The sequence below is a fragment of the Carassius carassius genome, chromosome 2, assembly GCF_963082965.1.
Source record: "Carassius carassius chromosome 2, fCarCar2.1, whole genome shotgun sequence".
Lineage (NCBI taxonomy): Eukaryota > Metazoa > Chordata > Actinopteri > Cypriniformes > Cyprinidae > Carassius > Carassius carassius.
In genome coordinates this window covers 11,801,318-11,822,772 of record NC_081756.1, presented here as the reverse complement: position 1 = coordinate 11,822,772, position 21,455 = coordinate 11,801,318, and the positions used below count along the sequence as shown (strand labels likewise).

Genomic DNA, 21,455 nt, shown 5'->3' with positions numbered 1-21,455 from the left:
AAAAGCAAATAAATATAAGATTGGATAGAACTGTGCAAGCTAATGCTGCAAAATACAATTTTTAAATTAATCTAAATTGAACCTAAAACCTCAGTCTCAACTAAATTTCTAATCTGTATAAATGTACAATGTCTGCACAATATATATTGCGAAGTATAAAAAAATGTATGTGATAGCAAAGCTGAATTTTCAGCTTCAAGCATTCAGTAACTCCAGTTTTCCGTGTCACATGACCCTTCAGAAATAATTTCTAATATGCTGATTTGTTGCTCAAATAACAGTCAAAAACAGTTAGTGCTTAATTTTTTTTTTCAACATTCAACTTAACCAAATGTCTTTGAAATATCTAAGAAAACAGTAATCACAGGGGTAATGACAAAATATTATAATAAGTTATATTTCATATATTTATATATCAACTAAATCGAACAAAATCCCAGCTTTTTATTCCTAATTTTCAACAGCTTCTTATAAATTTTATCCACTAATCTACATTTGAAGATAAAATGCTTAGCCAAAATCCTATATGTATAACCCCAATATTTAATATCTACATTGAGACGTCATTCATGTATAGCACAAACATTGCAGGATAAGTATTGCACCAGAGTCTTGTCAAATTAGGCCTCACCTGCCTCTCTCAAGGGTTGCCGGAAACCTCTGTCTGGCTTCCTGTGACAGGAGAGTGTTTCTATGTGTGTGCTTCTGGAAGCTTGTTATGGGCAATGACCGGAAGGAAATAGGAGAGTTTTAAATAAAGTGATATGGGTGATATCCCTCTCTCACGATTGAAAAACAGCTGAGTGACACCTAGAGAAATGCAGCCTGCAGATGTGCAGGAACTATAGAACACCCCCTCCACTCCACTGCCTGCCCCCCTTAAGGCTTCCTGTGAGACACACACAATTATACACACACACAGAGCCAGAGACTGGGATGAAACGCCCGTGCAGGACATCCGACAATAAAGCAGGCAGGAGAATGAGACAGGGGATATGGGGGCCGGTGCGGGTCTCCAATAGCTTAAAAACAAGTGGAAAGTTCTTCACTCATGGTTCATGGAAAGTTTGGAGGGAAAACTTACCAGTGGGCATAAATACAAAGATAATTAAGTCTGTATGAAATTTTTAGCTTCAGGTTTCTTCAATTAAGTTTTTTTTTTCACTCTTCTATCATGCACCAGGGGATGATTGCTTTGACATTGCATTTGCATGTTTTTTTGGCCAGTTTTAGACTATATATATTTTAATTTATTGCCATCATCTGATAATTAATTCTGCATGGTAATTTCCACAGTTTTCACATTTACTGTAGATTGTACACTTAAAAAAATTGTATTAATGTAATAACAGTGAAGACTGGATAAATAGATGTTGAAAAAAGATTACATGTTAAAATGTTTTAAAAAAATCCAAAGTTATTTAAATCCTAATCATATTCCACAGATTTACTGTTTTTACTGTAGATTTGGTCAAATAACCTTGGTGAGCAGGAGAGCCATTACAAAGCTTAAAAAGAATAGAAATATAAAAATAATATTACCAACATCTATATTGTTCAAATTTCTTAAATTAATTTTAGTTCACTCTTTCATTGCCCACCAGGCTGCAATATTAGAGAGAGTTTATTACTGTCAGTTAATTTGATATTGCTGCAATAGTGCATTTCCATGGTTGCCTTTGCCATCATTGTACATTCACATATAGAAACACTAATCATTTTAATAACACTTTTAAATGTAATCTTTAACATATCTTACTTAAAATTAGGACTAAATAAGTTGAATACTTAATACCAAATACATGCCAATGATTAGAAATTTCCCAAAATTCAGTCAGTTTCTTATATTAAAGTGAAATTCTTTTTACATCAAATAATAATGTAAACCATCACAAAAAAGCATATAGGTGCTGAGCTTTGAGAAGTTATTACGCAATTAATGAATTCATTCTTTTTTTTTCTGTTGAAACATGCACCGTGTTTGTTGATATGAGTCGGAAGTATCTTTTAGACGAGGGTGTTGAGTGCGTGTGTGTCCTTGTGCTCCTATTTGTTTTGATGCTGACTGCATCAATTGTGTCTTTGGTGAGAGGGAAAAAGAGAGAGAGAAAAAAACAACAGGAGAAAAACAAAGAGGGAGATGTGGGTCTAGGCAACTTCCAGGCATTGTGTGAGCTACGGAAGAGAGGGGGCGGCCGAGGAAAAGTGAGACCATTACTAAACGAGCTCGGCCAATTAGCGGAAACCATACAGACTGGCAGCAGCACAGATCCTCAGAGCTGCGTGCCTCAGCTAGTGTCCGGCAGCACGGCCGGAGTGGGCTGGGACCGCTGCATTGTGATTCTCAGAGCTGCTGGGTCTCTCTAATGAGTTTTTATGTAGCTGCAGCCTAGTTGAGTCACTAGTTTTTCTTTCTAAAAATAAAGAATCATGGAATGAAACGGTGGAATAATGTTGTTATGACTAAGATGCACTGAAGATGAAAATGTTTAAGTAGTTCGCTCAAAAATTAACAACTTTTTTTTTCTGTGGAACACAAAAGATGATCATCTGAAAAAAGTCTTTCTGTTTTGCTTAAAAACTGAAAGTCAGTGGGGTCCATACTATATGATGTACATATTAACTTTCTTTATAATGTGCAGAAAGAATGATTGCACTTTTAATAAACTGCCTCTTCCTGTTGAAGCGGAGAGATTTGGACATATAAGGACATGCTTTGAGCTCATCCGGTGTGGAGTATGCATGAAGGGGGTTGTTTGTCCTTTTAAGGAAGGTGGTAGGAGGTAAAGGAATGGACAAAAATGGAAAATGAAGAAAGTTAGGATGTACTGAAAGAGATCACAGGTTAAGATCAAGTCATATGCAAAAGAAAATTTATGCACACTACCATTCAAAAGTTTGAAATCAGTATGATTTTTAAATGTTTTTGAAAGAAGTCTTATGTTCAAAAAAGATGCATTTATTTGATCAAAAATACAATATATATATATATATATATATATATATATATATATATATATATATATATATATATATATATATATATATATATATATATATATATATATATATCATAATTTAAAATTGTGGTTTTCTATTTGAATATATTTTAAAATATAATTTATTTCAGTGAAGCAAAGCAGAATTTTCATTATCATTACTGCATTCTTTAGTGTCACATGATCCTTCAGAAATCATACTAATATGCTGATTTGTTGAATGTTAAAAATAGCTGTGCTGCTTTTGTGGAAATATTATAAATAAACCATGTATGAGCCAGAAATTATTAACATTCCGAAGCCTAGAAATCTTGATGTAAGTGCTACCCATTTAGAGAAAAATGTTTCTCTTAAAATGTTGTGCCAGGATCATTAGACGAGAAGCCAAGTAATCAAGAAGTTTGCTGAATTGTCTGCAGCTAAAAATGTGTAAGATATTTTGGATCATGAGTTAACCTCTCTCATAACCACCACACGGCTATTCATAGTTTAATGCAACATTAACAATTATCAGCAAAAGATCTAAGAACAATTCCCATAATCAACAATACCCTATTTATTTTGCTGTCATTAAGTATTTTTTTAAAGAAAATTATGCCAAGAGCAAACTCTTGTACTGATATTATAGCTTTTTTTAGAAAATAATTTTATTAAAATCTTTGGAAATGAATCAGAAATAGCACTTTTTACTTGTTTATCGTCCCCCATGTCAACTTGGTAACTTTTTGGAGGAGTTGGATGTGTTACTCTCAAACTTCCCTGAGGACGGTACTCCTCTGGTACTACTCGGTGACTTCAACATCCACCTAGAAAAACCACAGGCTACTTCAGCACTCTGCTTTCCTCATTTGACCTCAAGCGAATGTCTACTATGCCTACTCACAAATCAGGTAATCACTTGGACCATCTACACATACTGCTCCACAGACAACACAATAGTAACTCCATTTTACACCTCAGACCACTTCCTCATCACTTTTAACCTCAATCTGACTTCTGACACAACACTCTCCTCTGCAGGTCACCTTTCGACGTAACCTACGCTCACTCTCTCCCTCTCGCTTATCCTCTATGATTTCATCCTCACTTCCTCTGCCCTCTCAGTTTTCAGCACTGGACACTAACACAATTGACACTCTTTGCTCCACTCTAATATCTTGCTTAGACAGATTTTGTACCCTTTCATCCAGACCAGCACGCACCACCCCCTCTAGCTGTCTGATGTTCTCTTTGAACATTACTCTAGGCTCAAGGCTGCAGTGCAAAGCGCTCAGGGAAGTGGTGAAAATCAAAAAACTCTACTGACTTTAGTTTGTATCAGTCACTCCTCCTTTCCTTCTCTGCAAATGTCTCCACTGAAAAAAAAACACAACCACAACAAATTTAACAATTGCTCTGACTCTTGCACACTTTTCAAAACCTTTTCTTCTCTTCTCTGTCCTCCCCAGCCCACTTCTTCATCACCTCTTACAGCTGACGACATAAGTAAAATAAGAATGATCAGCTGCCAAATTTTCCCAAACCACAAACTGACAAAAACATCATAAGAACAAATACACATTCTCTCCTCCTTCTCTCCACTCTCATTTCATTAAGATGGGCATCTCAGGAACCGGACTTCAGTGGTTCAAGTCTTACCACTCAGGTAGGTCCTTCAGTGTGTCTTGGAGTCTCAACTTCTGACTACTGGGGTTCCTCAGGGCTCAATGCTTAGACCACTTCTCTTCTCCATCTACATGTCATCGTTAGGATCTGTCATTCAGAAACACGGGTTTTCCTATCACTGCTATGCTGATGAGCCTCAATTCTACTTCTCATTCCAACCAGATGATCCGACCTTAGCTGTTTGCATTGCAGCCTTTGTGTCAGACATTTCTGACTGGATGAAGGACCATCATCTTCAATTCAACCTTGCTAAGACAGAACTGCTCATGGTCTCTGCAGCCAACTCAGCACTTCATCACAACTTCTCTATACAGATAGGTTTGTCAACCATAACTCCTTCCAGGACATTCAGGAACCTTGGAGTTGTGTTTGATGATCAGTTAAGCTTCACAGACTGTATTGCTACAACAGTCCAGTCCTGCAGATTTGCATTATACAACATTAGTAAGATTAGACCCTTCCTATCAGAGCAGGCCACACAACTCTTTGTCCAAGTTCTTATTCTCTCCAGACTGAACTATCGTAATGCTCTTTTGCATGGCAGGCCTTCTGGCATGTACAGTACTATCAAGCCTCTTGAACTGATCCAGAATGCAGCGACAGTGGTCTTCAATGAGCTGAAGTGAGCCCACATTACACCTCACTAGGGCTGACACGATTCCTCGAGTAACTCAATTACAAGAAATGATTGAGGCAAATTCCTCTGCCTCGAAGCCTCTTTTAATTTATTATAAATCTCACAACAGGTTCTTTCGTAATTTATTTTTTTAATGTGACAACGCGTTAACGTCCCCCACAAAGCGGAAGGAGACACAAGCGATGCGTCCGAAATCGCATACTGCAAGGAGTCAGCAGTGTTTTGATTCGAGGGCGCGGGCAAATGTAAAGAGAACGTTGTGGCGTGTGTCCATTGCAAGATAGAGCTGGCATATCACAACTAGGGCCCTATGATTTCCGCGATGCAGAAAACGCGGAAGGAATCGCGGAATCTAGTCATAAAAATGGAATTTACAGTTTAACGCGGAATGGCAGGGAATTTGCCAGATTTTGAATGAATTAATCAAAAATAGGTCATTGCACTTACATCAAATCACGATATGGACTAATATCTGTAAATATTAAGCCGGAACAGTCTATTTAAATATGAATCCTGCATGTTCTGCGTTTCTCTGTTAAGGAATGGAGCAGAAGCGCATCTTCCTTTATTAACACACACTGAAGCGCACGTGACGCTCGCGGTGATTTCAGCATCTGTCGTCTCTCTAAATAAGGACGTGAACAAATGAACAACATCTCCAGAACTGCTCTGACAGTCACTGCATGAGGATTTGACCGTTTGATTTGAGTAAAACTAGCGTCACATCACATACACAGAACTGTAAAGGTACGTCAACCCATCAAAATAAAAGTCCTGTTTTAGACAAGTATTTGCCAGAGATGTATTACTATTGTTCAGCAGAATGTACATAGCCTACTACTAAAAAAAAGAAAATCAAAAATTTTTTTTTTAAGGTTTAACCACACAACATTTCTTCCATGTTTTATTTTTAATAGTAAATCCCCTTTGTTCACCAAAAAGTTGTTTGCTTTATTTTCAATAATTAAAAGATAAATTAAATTAATGTTTTATGTGTTTAATGTGCATCTCAGAAAATGCTTTATTTAAAACCTCAACTGAATGGCACTTAAATGCACTTAATTCATCTGTCAACTTTATTGTCATTGTTCACAGTACAAGTACAGACAGAGAAACAATGGGTAATAATCAAATGTTTATTTTTGATGTATGCATTCCATTCTATGCATTTAAAAATAAACATATTTTTTTCTAAAAAAGGAAACTTAGTTGTTCATTTTAAGAGACCCAGGAGTCTTATTTTCTCTTGCATAATTAATATTGCACTTTAATTAAGCAAAAACACATTTTATCCGATTACTCTATATGAAATTTTTGGTAGAATACTCGATTACTAAAATATTCGATAGCTACAGTCCTACACCTCACTTCATCAGTTTGCACTGGTTGCCACTAGCCGCTAGCATCATTTTCAAGGTATTGATGTTTGCCTAAGACAACTACTGGCTCTTTTTCGTCAGCAGCTGGCCAATTAAAACTAGCGCTTATCTATTCTATTCTATTCTATTCTTCTAATTTATAAAAAAAAAAACTTGCTATGAGTACTGTGCTGGACTAACTGAGACTGGTCACATCACTTCTATACTGTTGCTCTCTTGTTGGTCTGATTGCTACTGTGGTTCTCATTTGTAAGTCGCTTTGGATAAAAGCGTCTGCTAAATGATTAAATGTAAATTTAATGGGATTCTCAAACCCATTTCCTTTTAATCCGAAGTACACTGGTCATATCAGATCTACTTGTAGACAGACTGCTCACATGAAAACCATTAATTCACACTTTTTCTCTAAATACCAGACCTTTCTTAATGAAATATTCTAAGAGCAGCAATGAGAATGACCAACCTGTTGAACACCTATGGGAAATATCTTGTATGTGTGGTCAGAATTTAATGGTCGGCTCTATTTTTAGAGTATAATTTTTTTCAGAAACCAACTGTCATCAGAGAGTCATTCAGAGAGATGGTGGAAGGAGGTGAATGTTATGAACTGTGGTGTGTGGGTGTCTGAAGTGTTCTTGATCTTGTCAGGTAGTAATTGACCTTGGCAGCAGAAAACTTTAAGGAGAAAGTGGAGAAGAGAAACTGATACTGGTTCATGTCAGCCATTTCCTCTCAAGAGCCCTTGACTTTAGTCTGATGGTCACGCAGAGTTTCATAGAGCCAGACACTGGAGGGTGTTTCACATGCTTGTCTGTAGGTGAGAGGGCAGATATTATCTAGGCAGGACGTTTAAGTGGAGCACACTGTGTAAGTGTATCATTAAAAATGAAGTTGTAATAATTGGTTATTGACAAAACCAAACCTGGCAAGTAAATCTCAAGTTCTCACACAGGAGGTCTGAGATTCTGTTAATTGGTTAAAATTGGACCCCAAAATTTATTTTGTAACATTTCTACAAAGAATTAAAATAATGGACATGCACCTCATTATTCATACACATTACAGTTTTTTTTAATTATTCAGTTGCTTTTGCATTGACTTGTTTAATCAACTCCAAGAGTTAAATGATAGATTCATCTATCAAAGTGCAACTGAAGAGCTCAACATTCCATTTCAATTTGAGAACAAGTGATATGCCCGGGATTAAGCTGCCCTAGGCGATAAATAAATCCCTCTTTCTCTCTTCCTTTACAAGGACTGCCACCATATGTCATTCCAATATGGGACACACACAGAGGGTATCCCAAAATATGCTTCAAAACACCCTGACATCTATGGCAAGCTTATTTAACATTTATTCCTTTTTAAACTAACTAGTATCTTTTTTTGTTGTTTTTTGTTTGTTACTAGCATTGATCTCTAAATTATTAGCAAGTAATCCAATAGTCACTTTTTTAAGTATCTTTTTCAGTTTCACTGGGTTTTGTGATCCTGGTTCACGTGCCTTTATCCATGCAGGGCTTTTCAGAAAGTCAGTGTGCATGATAGTATGAGATTAATACACCATTTTTTTTTCTCAAAACTCACTATAATATGACCTAATGTATAGTTATTGTATATAATAAACTGACGAATAAATGTATTATGAGCTGGAACGCAGAAGTTTATAGTCACCGTAATATGGGAATTATGATCAAGCAATATTGGATTGGCAGAGAATCATCTTTCTGTTAAGGCCCGTTCACACCAAGCACGATAACTATAAAGATAACGATAAAGATATAGTTCTAAAAATCATTCTCAATATTAAAGAATAGTGGAGTCCACACCACAACAATAACAATAAAGGCACAGAGAAACGATATCATTGGAATCACTTTCAGAATGATTTTTTGTTTTTAAAGAAACGATAAAAACATTTGCAACCAATCAGAATCAATCCTGCTTTAATGAGCTCGAGAATTTAAAGCAGCAGACGCGCATCCGCTTAAAATACACAGACAATATCGTTCGCTGGTGTGGACGCTAATATCGTTATCTTTATAGTTATCGTTCTTGGTGTGAACGGGCCTTTAGTCATTCAGAAAATATGGTTCTATTCTGTTTAAAGAAATATGTGATAAACATGTGAATACATAATGTGCGCACTTTTGGAGTAAAAGTTTGTATATGGTGTAGCGAAGCATTGATCAAACAATGGAAGCATAAATGGAACGTATGTGATTGAATATGTACAGGTTTGTGTCTCATTATTCTATTCAAAATATCATTAATTCCAGATTGATTTTGCATTCCTAGCAGAAATCTGAACTTTTAGAGGCATTGCAACCAAGTATTATCATAAATAATAGTCAAATATCGAAGCTAATCTCAAGGTCAAATCAGAATATTTATTGTAAAAATGTTTCTGTAGCTGCCAAAAATAATATTTATATTTATAACTACACCGGGATATTTTTTCAATAGGAAATATATATATATATACATATATATAATTATTTTTTTTTTAATTTAATTTTTTTTTTTTTTTTTTAACACATCCCCCCCTCCGGTTTGTTCACAAATCGCACACTGATTGTATCTATCTGTAGTTTTAAAGGATCAGCCACATAACTTTGTGAATAGTTAAATATGTAATATAAACTTTAAAAAGGGATAAAATACTCTATTATGTCTTCTTAACAGCAATAGAAAAATATTGTACTGCAATGTAGAAAATTTATCGTAGTTAGTGGAAAGGTAATTGTTAAAACCGCTTGCCATGTGACGTCACTCGTTTAGACTGCTCCACACAGGCCTCTGTCAGACGCTGCTGGATCCTCCAGGAAAAGTAGGTTGCTAAAATGACACCAACAGAGAACTAAAAAGTAGTTCACAAGTGTATTAGGTCAGCCACAAACCTAAAGCGAACACAACTTGCTGATAGTGTTTACTCACAGCGTGTGAGAGTGTTCCTTTTTAGAAGAACAAATCTAGTTTAAATCAGCCGAGGCGACTTGCAGTATTCGCAATATCTAACAAACAAATAAACAATGTAAACTGTATTTATTGTTGCTCACCGATAAAGTGAATGATCTTTTATACTTTATTTAATGCATAGATAGTTTATTTACAATGCTTAACAGTTTCATTAATATATACTACTTAGGGGTGCACGGGGCATCTGGAACTGCATGAACTGAACTTTACAAATAAAACCCCATAGAAATATCAGACACACGGACGCAGCGCGCCGGTTCATTTCATAAGCTGATTTTGCAGATGAACGAAGCGAGGAGAGGCAGATGCTCGGTAGACTGGGAGTCTGTGGCGTTTTCAAGAGGTACGGGAAATTGTTAACGTCCTAAATAACCCAGTAAACACAGGACACAAGTTACATTAAATGAGTTATAGCAAACGTTCATGCGCGGTAGAGTAACTTTGCGATGTAACACGGGCTAATGCAGACGAGAACTGCAGTAACACTATATATCATAGATGAACGGGGTTTAAACGATGAAAAACATTGTCATACATACGGGTGATTCATCGGCCTAACAATCCCCGGCTTTGATTACGAGTTTTCACGGATTGCAATGAAATCCAAGTCGGTGAGGTTGGACATTTCTCTGGTTGCAAACTTGCACATTTGTTTGGATCTTGTTCACTGCAGTGATTAGAGATCAGAGCAAAAGTCACAGGTGAAAAATCCATCTTAAAATGTTATTTGTTTCATTACATGATAGCTGGTTATTATCTGGTTCAAGCTGGAAGACCAGTAACAAACAAACCAGCAATTAACGTTAGTTTGTTATATTAAGGTGGTCAATTTTTTTGTTGTGCATGATAACTAATCAACCAGCTAATTACCAGTTAGAAGAAACCAGCTACTATCTTAAACTGGAGTATCCTGCACAGTTTTAAAGGATGTGTTTGTATTTTAATACTAAAGATTAGGTCCTTTTTCTTATTGTGTTTACAGCATTTGTTAGAATCTTATATTGTTGTGAGGTTTATTTCCTTTGTTTTCATAAGCTTATAATAATAAACACTCCTCAGCACTTGGATACACAGGACATTGTCCAGCGGACACCAGATGGCACAAAAGAAAAATGTATCATTACACAACATTTCCTATATTATTTTCATGGACAGACTCTGTAGATAAAGGATTGTGGATTACAGTAAGTGTTGGGGACAATGGCTATTGTTCTAATGGGAGACTTGAGAAAGGAACGAATACATTGCGAGTGCTGTGCACCTGTGGGAATTGAATGCATGTGTGAGAGAGAAATGCAGTTCAACTAAGGAACCCTGGAATTCCCCTTTTGGCTGAGAATGGTTGCCTTTTCCTGCTTTTTAACTTAGCGCCCATTGTTTTCATGGAAACCATGTGTTGCCACTGGAAACCCAACATCAACCTGTTTTGTGTACAGTCGTGGCCAAAAGTTTTGAGAATTACATAAATATTGGAAATTGGAAGTTTTTATAATAGCAATTTGCATATACTCCAGAATGTTATGAAGAGTGATCAGATGAATTGCATAGTCCTTCTTTGCCATGAAAATGAACTTAATCCCAAAAAAAACCTTTTCACTGCATTTCATTGCTGTCATTAAAGGACCTGCTGAGATCATTTCAGTAATCGTCTTGTTAACTCAGGTGAGAATGTTGACGAGCACGAGGCTGGAGATCATTATGTCAGGCTGAATGGGTTAGAATGGCAGACTTGACATGTTAAAAGGAGGGTGATGCTTGAAATCATTGTTCTTCCATTGTTAACCATGGTGACCTGCAAAGAAACGCCAGTGCAGAGCTTGCTCAGGAATGGCAGCAGGCAGGTGTGAGCGCATCTGCACGCACAGTGAGGCGAAGACTTTTGGAAGATGGCCTGGTGTCAAGAAGGGCAGCAAAGAAGCCACTTCTCTCCAAAAAAAACATCAGGGACAGATTGATCTTCTGCAGAAAGTATAGTGAATGGACTGCTGAGGACTGGGGCAAAGTCATATTCTCCGATGAAGCCCCTTTCCGATTGTTTGGGGCATCTGGAAAAAGGCTTGTCCGGAGAAGAAAAGGTGAGCGCTACCATCAGTCCTGTGTCATGCCAACAGTAAAGCATCCTGACACCATTCATGTGTGGGGTTGCTTCTCATCCAAGGGAGTGGGCTCACTCACAATTCTGCCCAAAAACACAGCCATGAATAAAGAATGGTACCAAAACACCCTCCAACAGCAACTTCTTCCAACAATCCAACAACAGTTTGGTGAAGAACAATGCATTTTCCAGCACGATGGAGCACCATGCCTGAAGGCAAAAGTGATAACTAAGTGGCTCGGGGACCAGAATGTTGAAATTTTGGGTCCATGGCCTGGAAACTTCCCAGATCTTAATCCCATTGAGAACTTATGGTCAATCCTCAAGAGGCGGGTGGACAAACAAAAACCCACTAATTCTGACAAACTCCAAGAAGTGATTATGAAAGAATGGGTTGCTATCAGTCAGGATTTGGCCCAGAAGTTCATTGAGAGGATGCCCAGTCGAATTGCTTAGGTCCTGAAAAAGAAGGGCCAACACTGCAAATACTGACTCTTTGCATAAATGTCATGTAATTGTCGATAAAAGCCTTTGAAACGTATGAAGTGCTTGTAATTATATTTCAGTACATCACAGAAACAACTGAAACAAAGATCTAAAAGCAGTTTAGCAGCAAGCTTTCTGAAAACTAATATTTATGTAATTCTCAAAACTTTTGGCCACGACTGTAGTTACAGTTATGCATTTTTGCAAGCTTGGACAGCACTGCTTTAGGGCCTTAACCTATAGGTTTGCAGTCATTTCTTTTCAGAATGCACAAATAAGACACTTTGAAATTTAAGAAGTTACACAACAGTGACATCATTTACATTCTGTGCTGTCCTTGTAGAAGACTGGTATGTCTGGCCCCAACTGGATGTCTCCAAGAACGCAGGGTAGCCCAGATAGAGCTACAACACCAATGTCACACGCTGGCCCCGCTCTCTACAGACCGACCAAAAAAGGTCTACCCGACCAGAGGCCCAAATATAACATGTATGACCAAAACGGCGGAACAGGAGGAAATAGCATGCCTGTAAGATATATGGCTACTGGACCTTCAGGTAAGAGCCCTTTAACAGTAACATTTAAAGGGGTTTTTTTAGTGCATGTTTGTGCATCACATTTTATTCTGTTGATACCCTTAAATGATTTTAATCAAGTTAATCCATGTAGTTTAGAATTGAAATATCTTAAATAGATTACTCTGCCCCGTATCATATTTGCTGAATGAAATCCAATACTTGTTTCATGGCAGTTTTGAGTTGCTAATTCCAAAAAAAGTGCCTGTTTTGCTCTAGCATGCATCTCACACTTTCTCAAAAAATATGTTTAGCTTTCAGCAACTATTGGTGAATAAGGTTTTGCTTTCAAACAGCTATGGGTGAATAAGGTTTGCATTTACCCTTAATTACCGGAAAACTGCCGCATGATTCCTAATTTTCCCTGAGGCATGTTAAAATGGTTTGTTCATTAACACATGTATGATAATTCTGGTCAACATTTTATGCCTAATCCTGATTTTGAGGTTAGAATTATTGCCAGTGATGGAAGAAAGTGCAAATATGACCCAGATGTTTTCTTGGACATATATGGGTTGCTGCATCCAAACATTAACAGGAAATTACAGATTAAAAAAAAAAAAATTTTTAACTTATTTTTTCTAAGTTATTTAATGTTGAATAGATCATTCAAATGTATTTCTTTGCATTTTTAAAGTTAAATGGTACATTTTGAATACTTTTTGTCATTAAAGGGGACATCAGATGCCCATTTTCCACAAGTTGGTATGAATCTGTAGGGTCCTTGTGAAATGTCTGTAACATACTTTGGTTAAAATTCCTCAATGGTTGTTTAAAATGACACCCTTTTTACCTTGTCATAAACAGCTCGTTCACAACTACCCATTTTGGTGCATGTCTCTTAAAATGATAATGAGCTACTGCTCACCACACCCCTCTCTTCCATGGGGCTTGTCAACACAAGACTCATGAAAATATCCATATATGGCTTGGAGGTGGTCTTAATTATATAACTAACTATCTATGTAGAAACCTTCTGCAAATTGAAACGCTGGATGACAGTTTCCGACTCAAACAGCCCATAACAAACTGGTTGTGTGTTTTTAGCATTTATTAGAAGACAGACATGCCAGAAACCATCCAAATGCAAAAAAATCTTTACATGTGAGAAGGTTCTTGTTTAAAACGGTTTAGAATGGTAAACCTTACAAACACTGTTATATATGAAACAGACACATTTTTAAGCTTGTAATATGTTTTTTGTTTAATTTGTATCTTAAGACACACTTTGAATACTATTTGACAGTTTGTGTTTCGTATACATGTTTGTGTGCTCAGGTGTAACCATGCAACACCAGCATCAAGATGATCGCTCGGGGTCTACTACCTACTACCCATTGTCTCCACAATCAGGAGACCGATACTATGCTCTAGGCCAGGGACCTAAAGATGAACACCACACATGGAACCCCCACATGGCCAGCCATGAACTTCATGTTAGTGATGCCTGCATGTTCATTTATAATTATTATTTCTCAGCAGGACTTATTGTGGTGTTCTAAATATGATTGGAAGACAAATCGGTTGGTCAATTATTCCTTAAACGCCTCTAAAATTTTAAAAGGGAAAGTCCTTCCAAAAAAGAAAGTTCTGTCATCATTTACTCGCCCTTATGTCCTTCAAAACCTGTGACTTATTCTCATTTGCAAAACAGACAATGGAAGTCTATGAGAAGCATACGTTGTTACAGGTTTGGAACAGTGTGAGGATGAATAACTGATGACAGAATTTAAAGTTTAGGCTGAATTATTCCTTTAAATCTGTTAAAACATTCCCCTCACGTTTAGGCATTGTGTTCCTTGAATGTATAAAATGTGAGTTTTGTTTGTGGCTGTTGTTTGCTTAGAATCTGGGATCAGAGAAGCACATCTCTAATATTGATGCAGAGATAGACTCTCTTACATGCATGCTGGCTGACCTGGACAGTCACCCTCAGAACTCAAGCACACAGGTACAACACACCTATACTGCAACACTTTTGGGTATGCTAAGTGAGTGAATATGTTTAAGGCTGAAATACACTATACAACTTTTAAAATCTGAACAGTTTTTTAGTAAACCCTCACTGCAGAACACAAGATCCAGGGGGCATGGTTGGATCCACATCTAAGGGGTGGAGATTGGTAGGTTTAGGGGTGTAGATGGGTGGGTTTAGGGATCAGGGGGTGGAGAGAGGTAGGTTTAGGTATATTTAAGGTGGGAGGAGTTGGATCTGGACCCAACCACACCCCTTGGATCTTGTGTTCTGCAGTGGGGACCATATCCACATTTTGAAGGTTGTGCTGGAAGCATCTTCTATAGTTGACTGTCTCAGTCTAATAAATTATTAGACACAACTGTTTATCAACTGTGCATGAAAAAGTATCATAATGTTTGCTTTTTGCTTGATGTCACATTTTCATCTTTACTGACCATCAGCCACCCTGCTCTCTCAGATATTGGCATCTGCCATCAAGAAACAATATTGGTCAAAAACTACCCATCATATACTGCAAGATTTTCTGTGAAGTGTGTTAACTCCAGACTCAGTCTACCCAAAATCTGCAGACTGTCTCAATCACTAGCATCAACTCAGCCTGACTGCAAATCATTGTAAAAAGTTGTGTTGTGCATTCTAGCCTTTAGGAAATGTTTAGGATTGTGGTATTGTTGCACTGATTATAATTGTTCTGATTCTGTTTTTGGTTGTTTTTATGAAACTTTATTTTTTCAATTTTAAAAGAAAGTTTACATTTTTTGTATGAAAGGATAAATAAATAATTTCACATTTTTTTCAACAGTTGTATGACAATGTGCCTTACAGCAAGAACCTCCCTATTGACCGCTATAACCCACCCAACCAGATGGGGGCTCCACCACCAAGCAGACAATCAATGGGCTACCCCCCTCCACTCCAAAACCAGTACCACCCTGCCCCACCTTACACCTCTACGCCTCAGCCAGACTATGTTTACTCCTCTGTCGCCTCTTCCATCCACAAACCTTATCCACAACCAGTGCCTGCCTCCTATACCACTGCCTCCACCCCAACCGGTCCACGTTTCACCGTACAGGTGAAAACGGCTCAACCCGTCACCTATTCTCAGAGCGGACGGCAGGCAGAGCAAGCTTACACCCCTCCACCACCCTGCCAGCATGCCTCTTACCCCCCTCAGCAAGAACGGCCACATTATGAGCCGCAGGGACAACGCTGGTACCCAGCGCCACCACCTCCTGCACAAGAACCTCATGGAGATCCAGCTGCCTATAAGGGGGGGTCAGGAAATATGTCAGGAGGGCGAGCCGGCCAGGGACCACCAGTGAAGAAGAGTCAGGACCAAGTGTCAGCGTATCAGTCTAACAAGGTAAGACTTATTTGTCGGTGAGGTCAATGCTGGTTTGTCAAGTTGTAGTAGAGATGGAAATTTTCTGTCATGAAAATTAACACACAATTTCTATGGAGTTTCATTTACAAAGAAGAAATAAGTTTTCTGTTATTTTTTTTTCTGTATGGTTTTATTCATTGTAGGTGAATGGTCCGTTGAAAACTTTATAACAAATAAATCAAATACTTTTGACTCAAGAAAATGCACTGTTTCTTTAAGATATATATGTGGCTTGATGACTATGAAAGTGAAAGTGAAAGTGAAGTGACATTCAGCCAAGTATGGTGACCCATACTCAGAATTTGTGCTCTGCATTTAACCCATCCGAAATGCACAAACACAGAGCAGTGAACACACACACACACTGTGAGCACACACCCGGAGCAGTGGGCAGCCATTTATGCTGCGGCGCCCGGGGAGCAGTTGGGGGTTCGATGCCTTGCTCAAGGGCTCCTAAGTCGTGGTATTGAAGGTGGAGAGAGAACTGTACATGCACTCCCCCCACCCACAATTCCTGCCAGCCCGGGACTCAAACTCACAACCTTTCGATTGGGAGTCCGACTCTCTTGAAATATTATTTTCTATTTCAAGAAATATATAATATCACATTTGCATTAAGCCATTTTGCAGACACTTTTATCCAAAGCGACTTACAGTTGAGGGATACATAAAATGATTCTTCTTAAAGAGGCAAACCGACACAGAAAGTGCTTGCAATACCAAGTTTTAGACATTGTTCAAATAAGTACAAGCTAGAAAAAAAAAATAATAAATACTTTTTATTTTTATTTTATTTTATTTTTTTTAAACGATGAAGCCAAGTAGTTTCGAAAGAGATGAGTTTTCAGCTATCATTTGAAAATTGTCAGGGATTCAGCATTCCTGATAGGGGTTGGAAGATCATTCCACCAGCCAGGAATGGTGAACGAGAATGTCCTGGAAAGTGATTTTGAGCCTCTCTGTGATGGTACCATGAGGCGGCGCTCACTAGTGGATCTCAGACTTCTGGAGGAGATGTAGATTTGTAATCGTGAGTGGAAGTAGGCGGGTGCTGAGCCTGTGGCTGTTCTGTATACAAGCATCAATGTCTTGAACTTGATGTGAGCCACAACCTGTAGCCAGTGCACGGAGATAAAGAGAGGTGTAACATGGGCTCTTTTGGGTTCGTTGAAGACCAGTCATGCCACTGAATTCTGAATCATTTGTAGAGGTTTAATTGTGCTTGATGGAAGTCCAGCCAGAAGAGCATTGCATTATAATTAAGTTGATGTTGTGCAATCGAAACCTGCAAGATCGAGCAGTCTTTGCGAGGTCTTTAAAGGTCAGCTGGTCATGAAAGGTTACACCAAGATTTCTGACTGAAGTTGATGGGGAAATTGTAGAAGAGCCTAGCTGGATGGAGAAATCATACTGTAGAGTTGGAGTGGCTGGGAAGACAAGAAGCTCAGTATTTGCCAGGTTGAGCTGTAAGTAATATTCTTTCATCCATACCGAGATGTCCGCCAGGTGGTTGACGGTGTCAAAAACCGCAACTAGATCCAGCAGAATAAGAACTGATGATTTGGAATCAGCTTTTGCAATCACAGGACTTCTGTGACAGAGTAGTGCAGTCTCCGTTGAATGGCTGCTCCTGAAACCTGACTGGTTAGCGTGACAACCATTTTAACCATGAAATCTGGTTGAAAACAACTCTTTCGAGGGGTTTCGCTGTGAAGGGAAGGAGAGAGACAGGTCTGTAACTATCTGTAAGTGAAGTGTTTAATATTTTAAATAGTATATAAATATATAATATATAAAGTTTTTTTTTTTTTTTTAGCAGTGGGGTTACCCAAGCCTGCTTGAATGCAGTGCGAAAGGTGCCTGTGAGGAAAGATGTGTTGATGATGTGTGTGAGTGCTGGTAAAAGTGTAGGAGAGATTGCTTGGAGGAGATGTGAGGGTATTGGGTCCATTTTGTAGGATGGCAATTAGCTAAACTTTTTAGAGTGCTTAAGTAGGATATAAGAATAAAATATCTTTATATGTAATTGCATGATTACTTGTTTGTCTTTTGTAATATGGTTTAAGTGGTAAGCATTTATGGTAAATTCAAATATACTGTAATGTAATTTCTGTTGAAATTTGTATTTAAATCTGTTTGTAATTAGACATTTGAAATATTTACTTTTAAATGTTCTATTGAATAACACACTACAATTACAAGTACTTTACATGTGCTTTAGTATGCTAGTCAACACATCAAAATAAATGTACTTCTTTAGGACATAAAAATATTATTAAAACAATGATTTAAAAAAACCTTAAAGTAAAACTTTAATTTGACGTGTACTTAAATTAAGAGTCAAGAGAGTTACATGCAAGTAAAAAAATGACAATAGGCTTTTAAGATTTGAAGCACACTACTAAGTACATACAATACAATTAACTGCACTTTGATTTCACAAAGGTTGTGAATATGTCTGAAACGTAGTATGATTTTTTTCGTTTTAACTCTACAGAAAGTATGAGACTGTATAAAGAATGCATCTGTATAAGAAAAATAAAATGTGTACAAAGTGAACCGCAGAAATGTTTCATATGTCCATTATACTTATCAATGTTTTTCTATGTTCTGCCAGCAGGGGGCAGCACCACACCCAGAGGAAGAGTTGGAACGACTCACCAAGAAGTTAGTGTATGACATGAATCATCCCCCTACTGAGGAATATTTTGGTATGCTCCAATATTTTACATTCTCATTGTTGTGCTTTTGCTTTTACTTGTTTTATGTTTCAATCATTGTAATGGATTTCTCTCTCTATCTGTCTCTCAGGTCGATGTGCTCGGTGTGGGGATAATGTTCTGGGAGATGGCAGTGGCTGTATTGCCATGGAGCAGGTGTTTCATGTGGAGTGTTTCACCTGTATCACCTGTCATGCCCGTCTCAGAGGCCAGCCCTTCTATGCACTAGACAGGAAGAGCTACTGTGAGAGCTGCTATATAGTGAGTTCTATTTATTTGTTGACTTCTGTCTGTTTCTGCCCTTTTATTGTATGTTTTTTCTTTGGACATTCAAACTTTTCTCACTTGTTCTTCTTCTCTGCTTACAGAGCACACTTGAGCATTGTTCGAAATGCTCAGATCCCATCCTAGACCGGATCTTGAGGGCGATGGGAAAGGCTTACCACCCTCGCTGTTTCACATGTGTGGTTTGCGGCTGTTGCCTAGATGGAGTGCCTTTTACTGTGGATGCCACATCTCAGATCCACTGTATTGATGACTTTCACAGGTACTCCGCAACTTTTAGTTGTTTTTTTTTTGCTGTTACTGTGTGGTGTGTAGTCTCTGTTTCTATTGATTGACAATCAAATGCAGATAGTGGAATGCCATGTTGTTGTTTTTAATGGATGTGAGGTTCTACCTAATGTCTGACCAGTTACAACATGGATTTTATTATTAAAACCTTGTTTGCTGCTTCTTTCAACAGGAAGTTTGCTCCCCGCTGCTCGGTATGCAGCCAGCCCATAATGCCAGAGCCTGGGCAGGAGGAAACCGTGAGGATCGTTGCACTGGATCGCAGTTTCCATGTTAACTGCTATGTATGTGAGGTAAGAATTGAGGCTGAATTTTGAGGCAGGTGTTTTGCCTGTAGTGTAGTGCCTTAATTAAATTTGAATAAGACATTTTTAGAACTGTTACCAATCAAATTAAATCAGCATCAACAAAAGCCATCTTTGCACTGCAGAGGTGACATATTTCGATGTATTTACCATAGACTGTATAAAAACATGGACGTAGTGTCCGTGACGTCACCCGTAGACTCCTGAAGAGAGTTTTTGAAGCCTAAAGTGTGCAGAGCGAGCCGTCGCCATCTTGGAAGCGCGTCACCGCGCGACTCTCCCGGACAATCGAAAATGAGCAAAAGGGCGGGAGCTGGTTGCTGAAGCCACGCCCACCTAGCCCGACGGTTGTGACAGCAGTGGCAAATCACCTGTCACTCAAGTGGCTACGCCCTTAATTATGCAGAACTTTAAGGCTTAATATAATTTAAACGGATGAGTTATAAAAAAATTCACCCCCCTCACAGTTGTCATGAAGCGCAAAATTAGCTATTTAGACCAAAATAATTTTTTGCACCAGGCTGAAAACATGTTTTTTTCCTGCTGTAAAGTTGGGCATTTTAACATGGGGAGTCTATGGGACTGACTCTCTTTTGCAGCCAGCCTCAAGCGGCCAGTCGATGAATTGCAGTTTTAGTCACTTCCTTATTGGCTTCACTAGAGAGAGCGGGAGGTTGCCGCTCGGTATGTACACATTGTTAAATGCAGCTAAAAGGTGGCATGAATGCGTTTACACAGCAGTTGCAATTGCATGAATAATACTATGAGATTATTTTTTAAATAAAATTTTGAAAATGAAATGATGTGAAAAGAACTAAATGAGTGCTACAGAAAACTGTTTTTTGGTTGTAGGACTGTGGTCTTCTCCTCTCTTCAGAGGGCGAGGGCAGAGGCTGCTATCCCCTGGACGGACACATCCTGTGCAAGAGCTGCAGTGCCCGTCGCATCCAAGATCTTTCTGCCAAAATCTCCACCGACTGCTAATGCCCTCGTCCCATCACTCTGTGCCCTTTCTCTCCTTCATGCTTATTTTTCAGAATGTACCACCATCTAAACATCCACCACCTGGTATTTCTTTCTCATCCTTGACTTTACGTGTTGATCGCACAAATAATATGAAGTCTTCCCTCTCAGGGTTGCATAGAGCTGAGGAGAAAAAAATAGCTCTTGTGCTTAGGGTAGTTTCACTGGAAAGCTGTTTCCTCAAGAATATAGAAAAACAGGTGGTGAATGAAATATGATGGTTATTGTGTATAATCCTCAGCATAAAAAATGTGAGTCTTGTAAACAGGGTGCATTTCTTCCTTTGGAGAAACAGTCACTTTTACAACACTTAAAATAATAACCTTTAATGGAAATATAGTAACAATGACAGTTTTCTCAAATAATGCCCCAATTCTGCTGGCAGTTGGGGTCAATTCATATTGTCTCCATTCAGATCATCTTTGTTCTTTTATCCTCTCAAAAACAAAAACGTGTTGTTTTAATACTTGAAATCATGAATGTTGAAGGATATTATTACTGTTTTATGTTTACTAGCTTGATATTGGTTCATTATCATTGTGTTCATCATGATGTGAATGGTAGTTCTGGTAAAAAGGTGGGAAAAGTTAAACACGGGCAGCTGTTTCGTTCTGATTTCCCTTCAGTCTCTAGACGGTTTATGCTGATTTCTGA

At 38.2% G+C, this 21,455-nt stretch overlaps 1 protein-coding gene across 3 annotated transcripts; it reads left to right on the top strand.

The window, feature by feature from the left end:
* The first annotated feature begins 9,412 nt into the window (after window positions 1-9,412).
* LOC132102912 (thyroid receptor-interacting protein 6-like) lies at window positions 9,413-21,255 on the top strand. 3 transcript variants are annotated; one of them, XM_059507645.1, is made up of 10 exons: window positions 9,413-9,510; window positions 12,584-12,797; window positions 14,094-14,251; window positions 14,662-14,766; window positions 15,596-16,159; window positions 18,798-18,891; window positions 18,992-19,161; window positions 19,269-19,447; window positions 19,646-19,766; window positions 20,631-21,255. In XM_059507645.1, exons 2-10 carry the CDS (start codon window positions 12,593-12,595, stop codon window positions 20,760-20,762), a joined length of 1,728 nt encoding a protein of 575 aa, XP_059363628.1. In that variant the 5' UTR covers window positions 9,413-9,510; window positions 12,584-12,592; the 3' UTR covers window positions 20,763-21,255. The 3 variants fall into 3 exon arrangements, with proteins under 3 accessions (XP_059363628.1, XP_059363636.1, XP_059363619.1); XM_059507653.1 differs by lacking the exon at window positions 9,413-9,510 and adding an exon at window positions 9,533-10,002; XM_059507636.1 differs by lacking the exon at window positions 9,413-9,510 and adding an exon at window positions 10,110-10,360.
* Window positions 21,256-21,455: the final 200 nt, after the last annotated feature.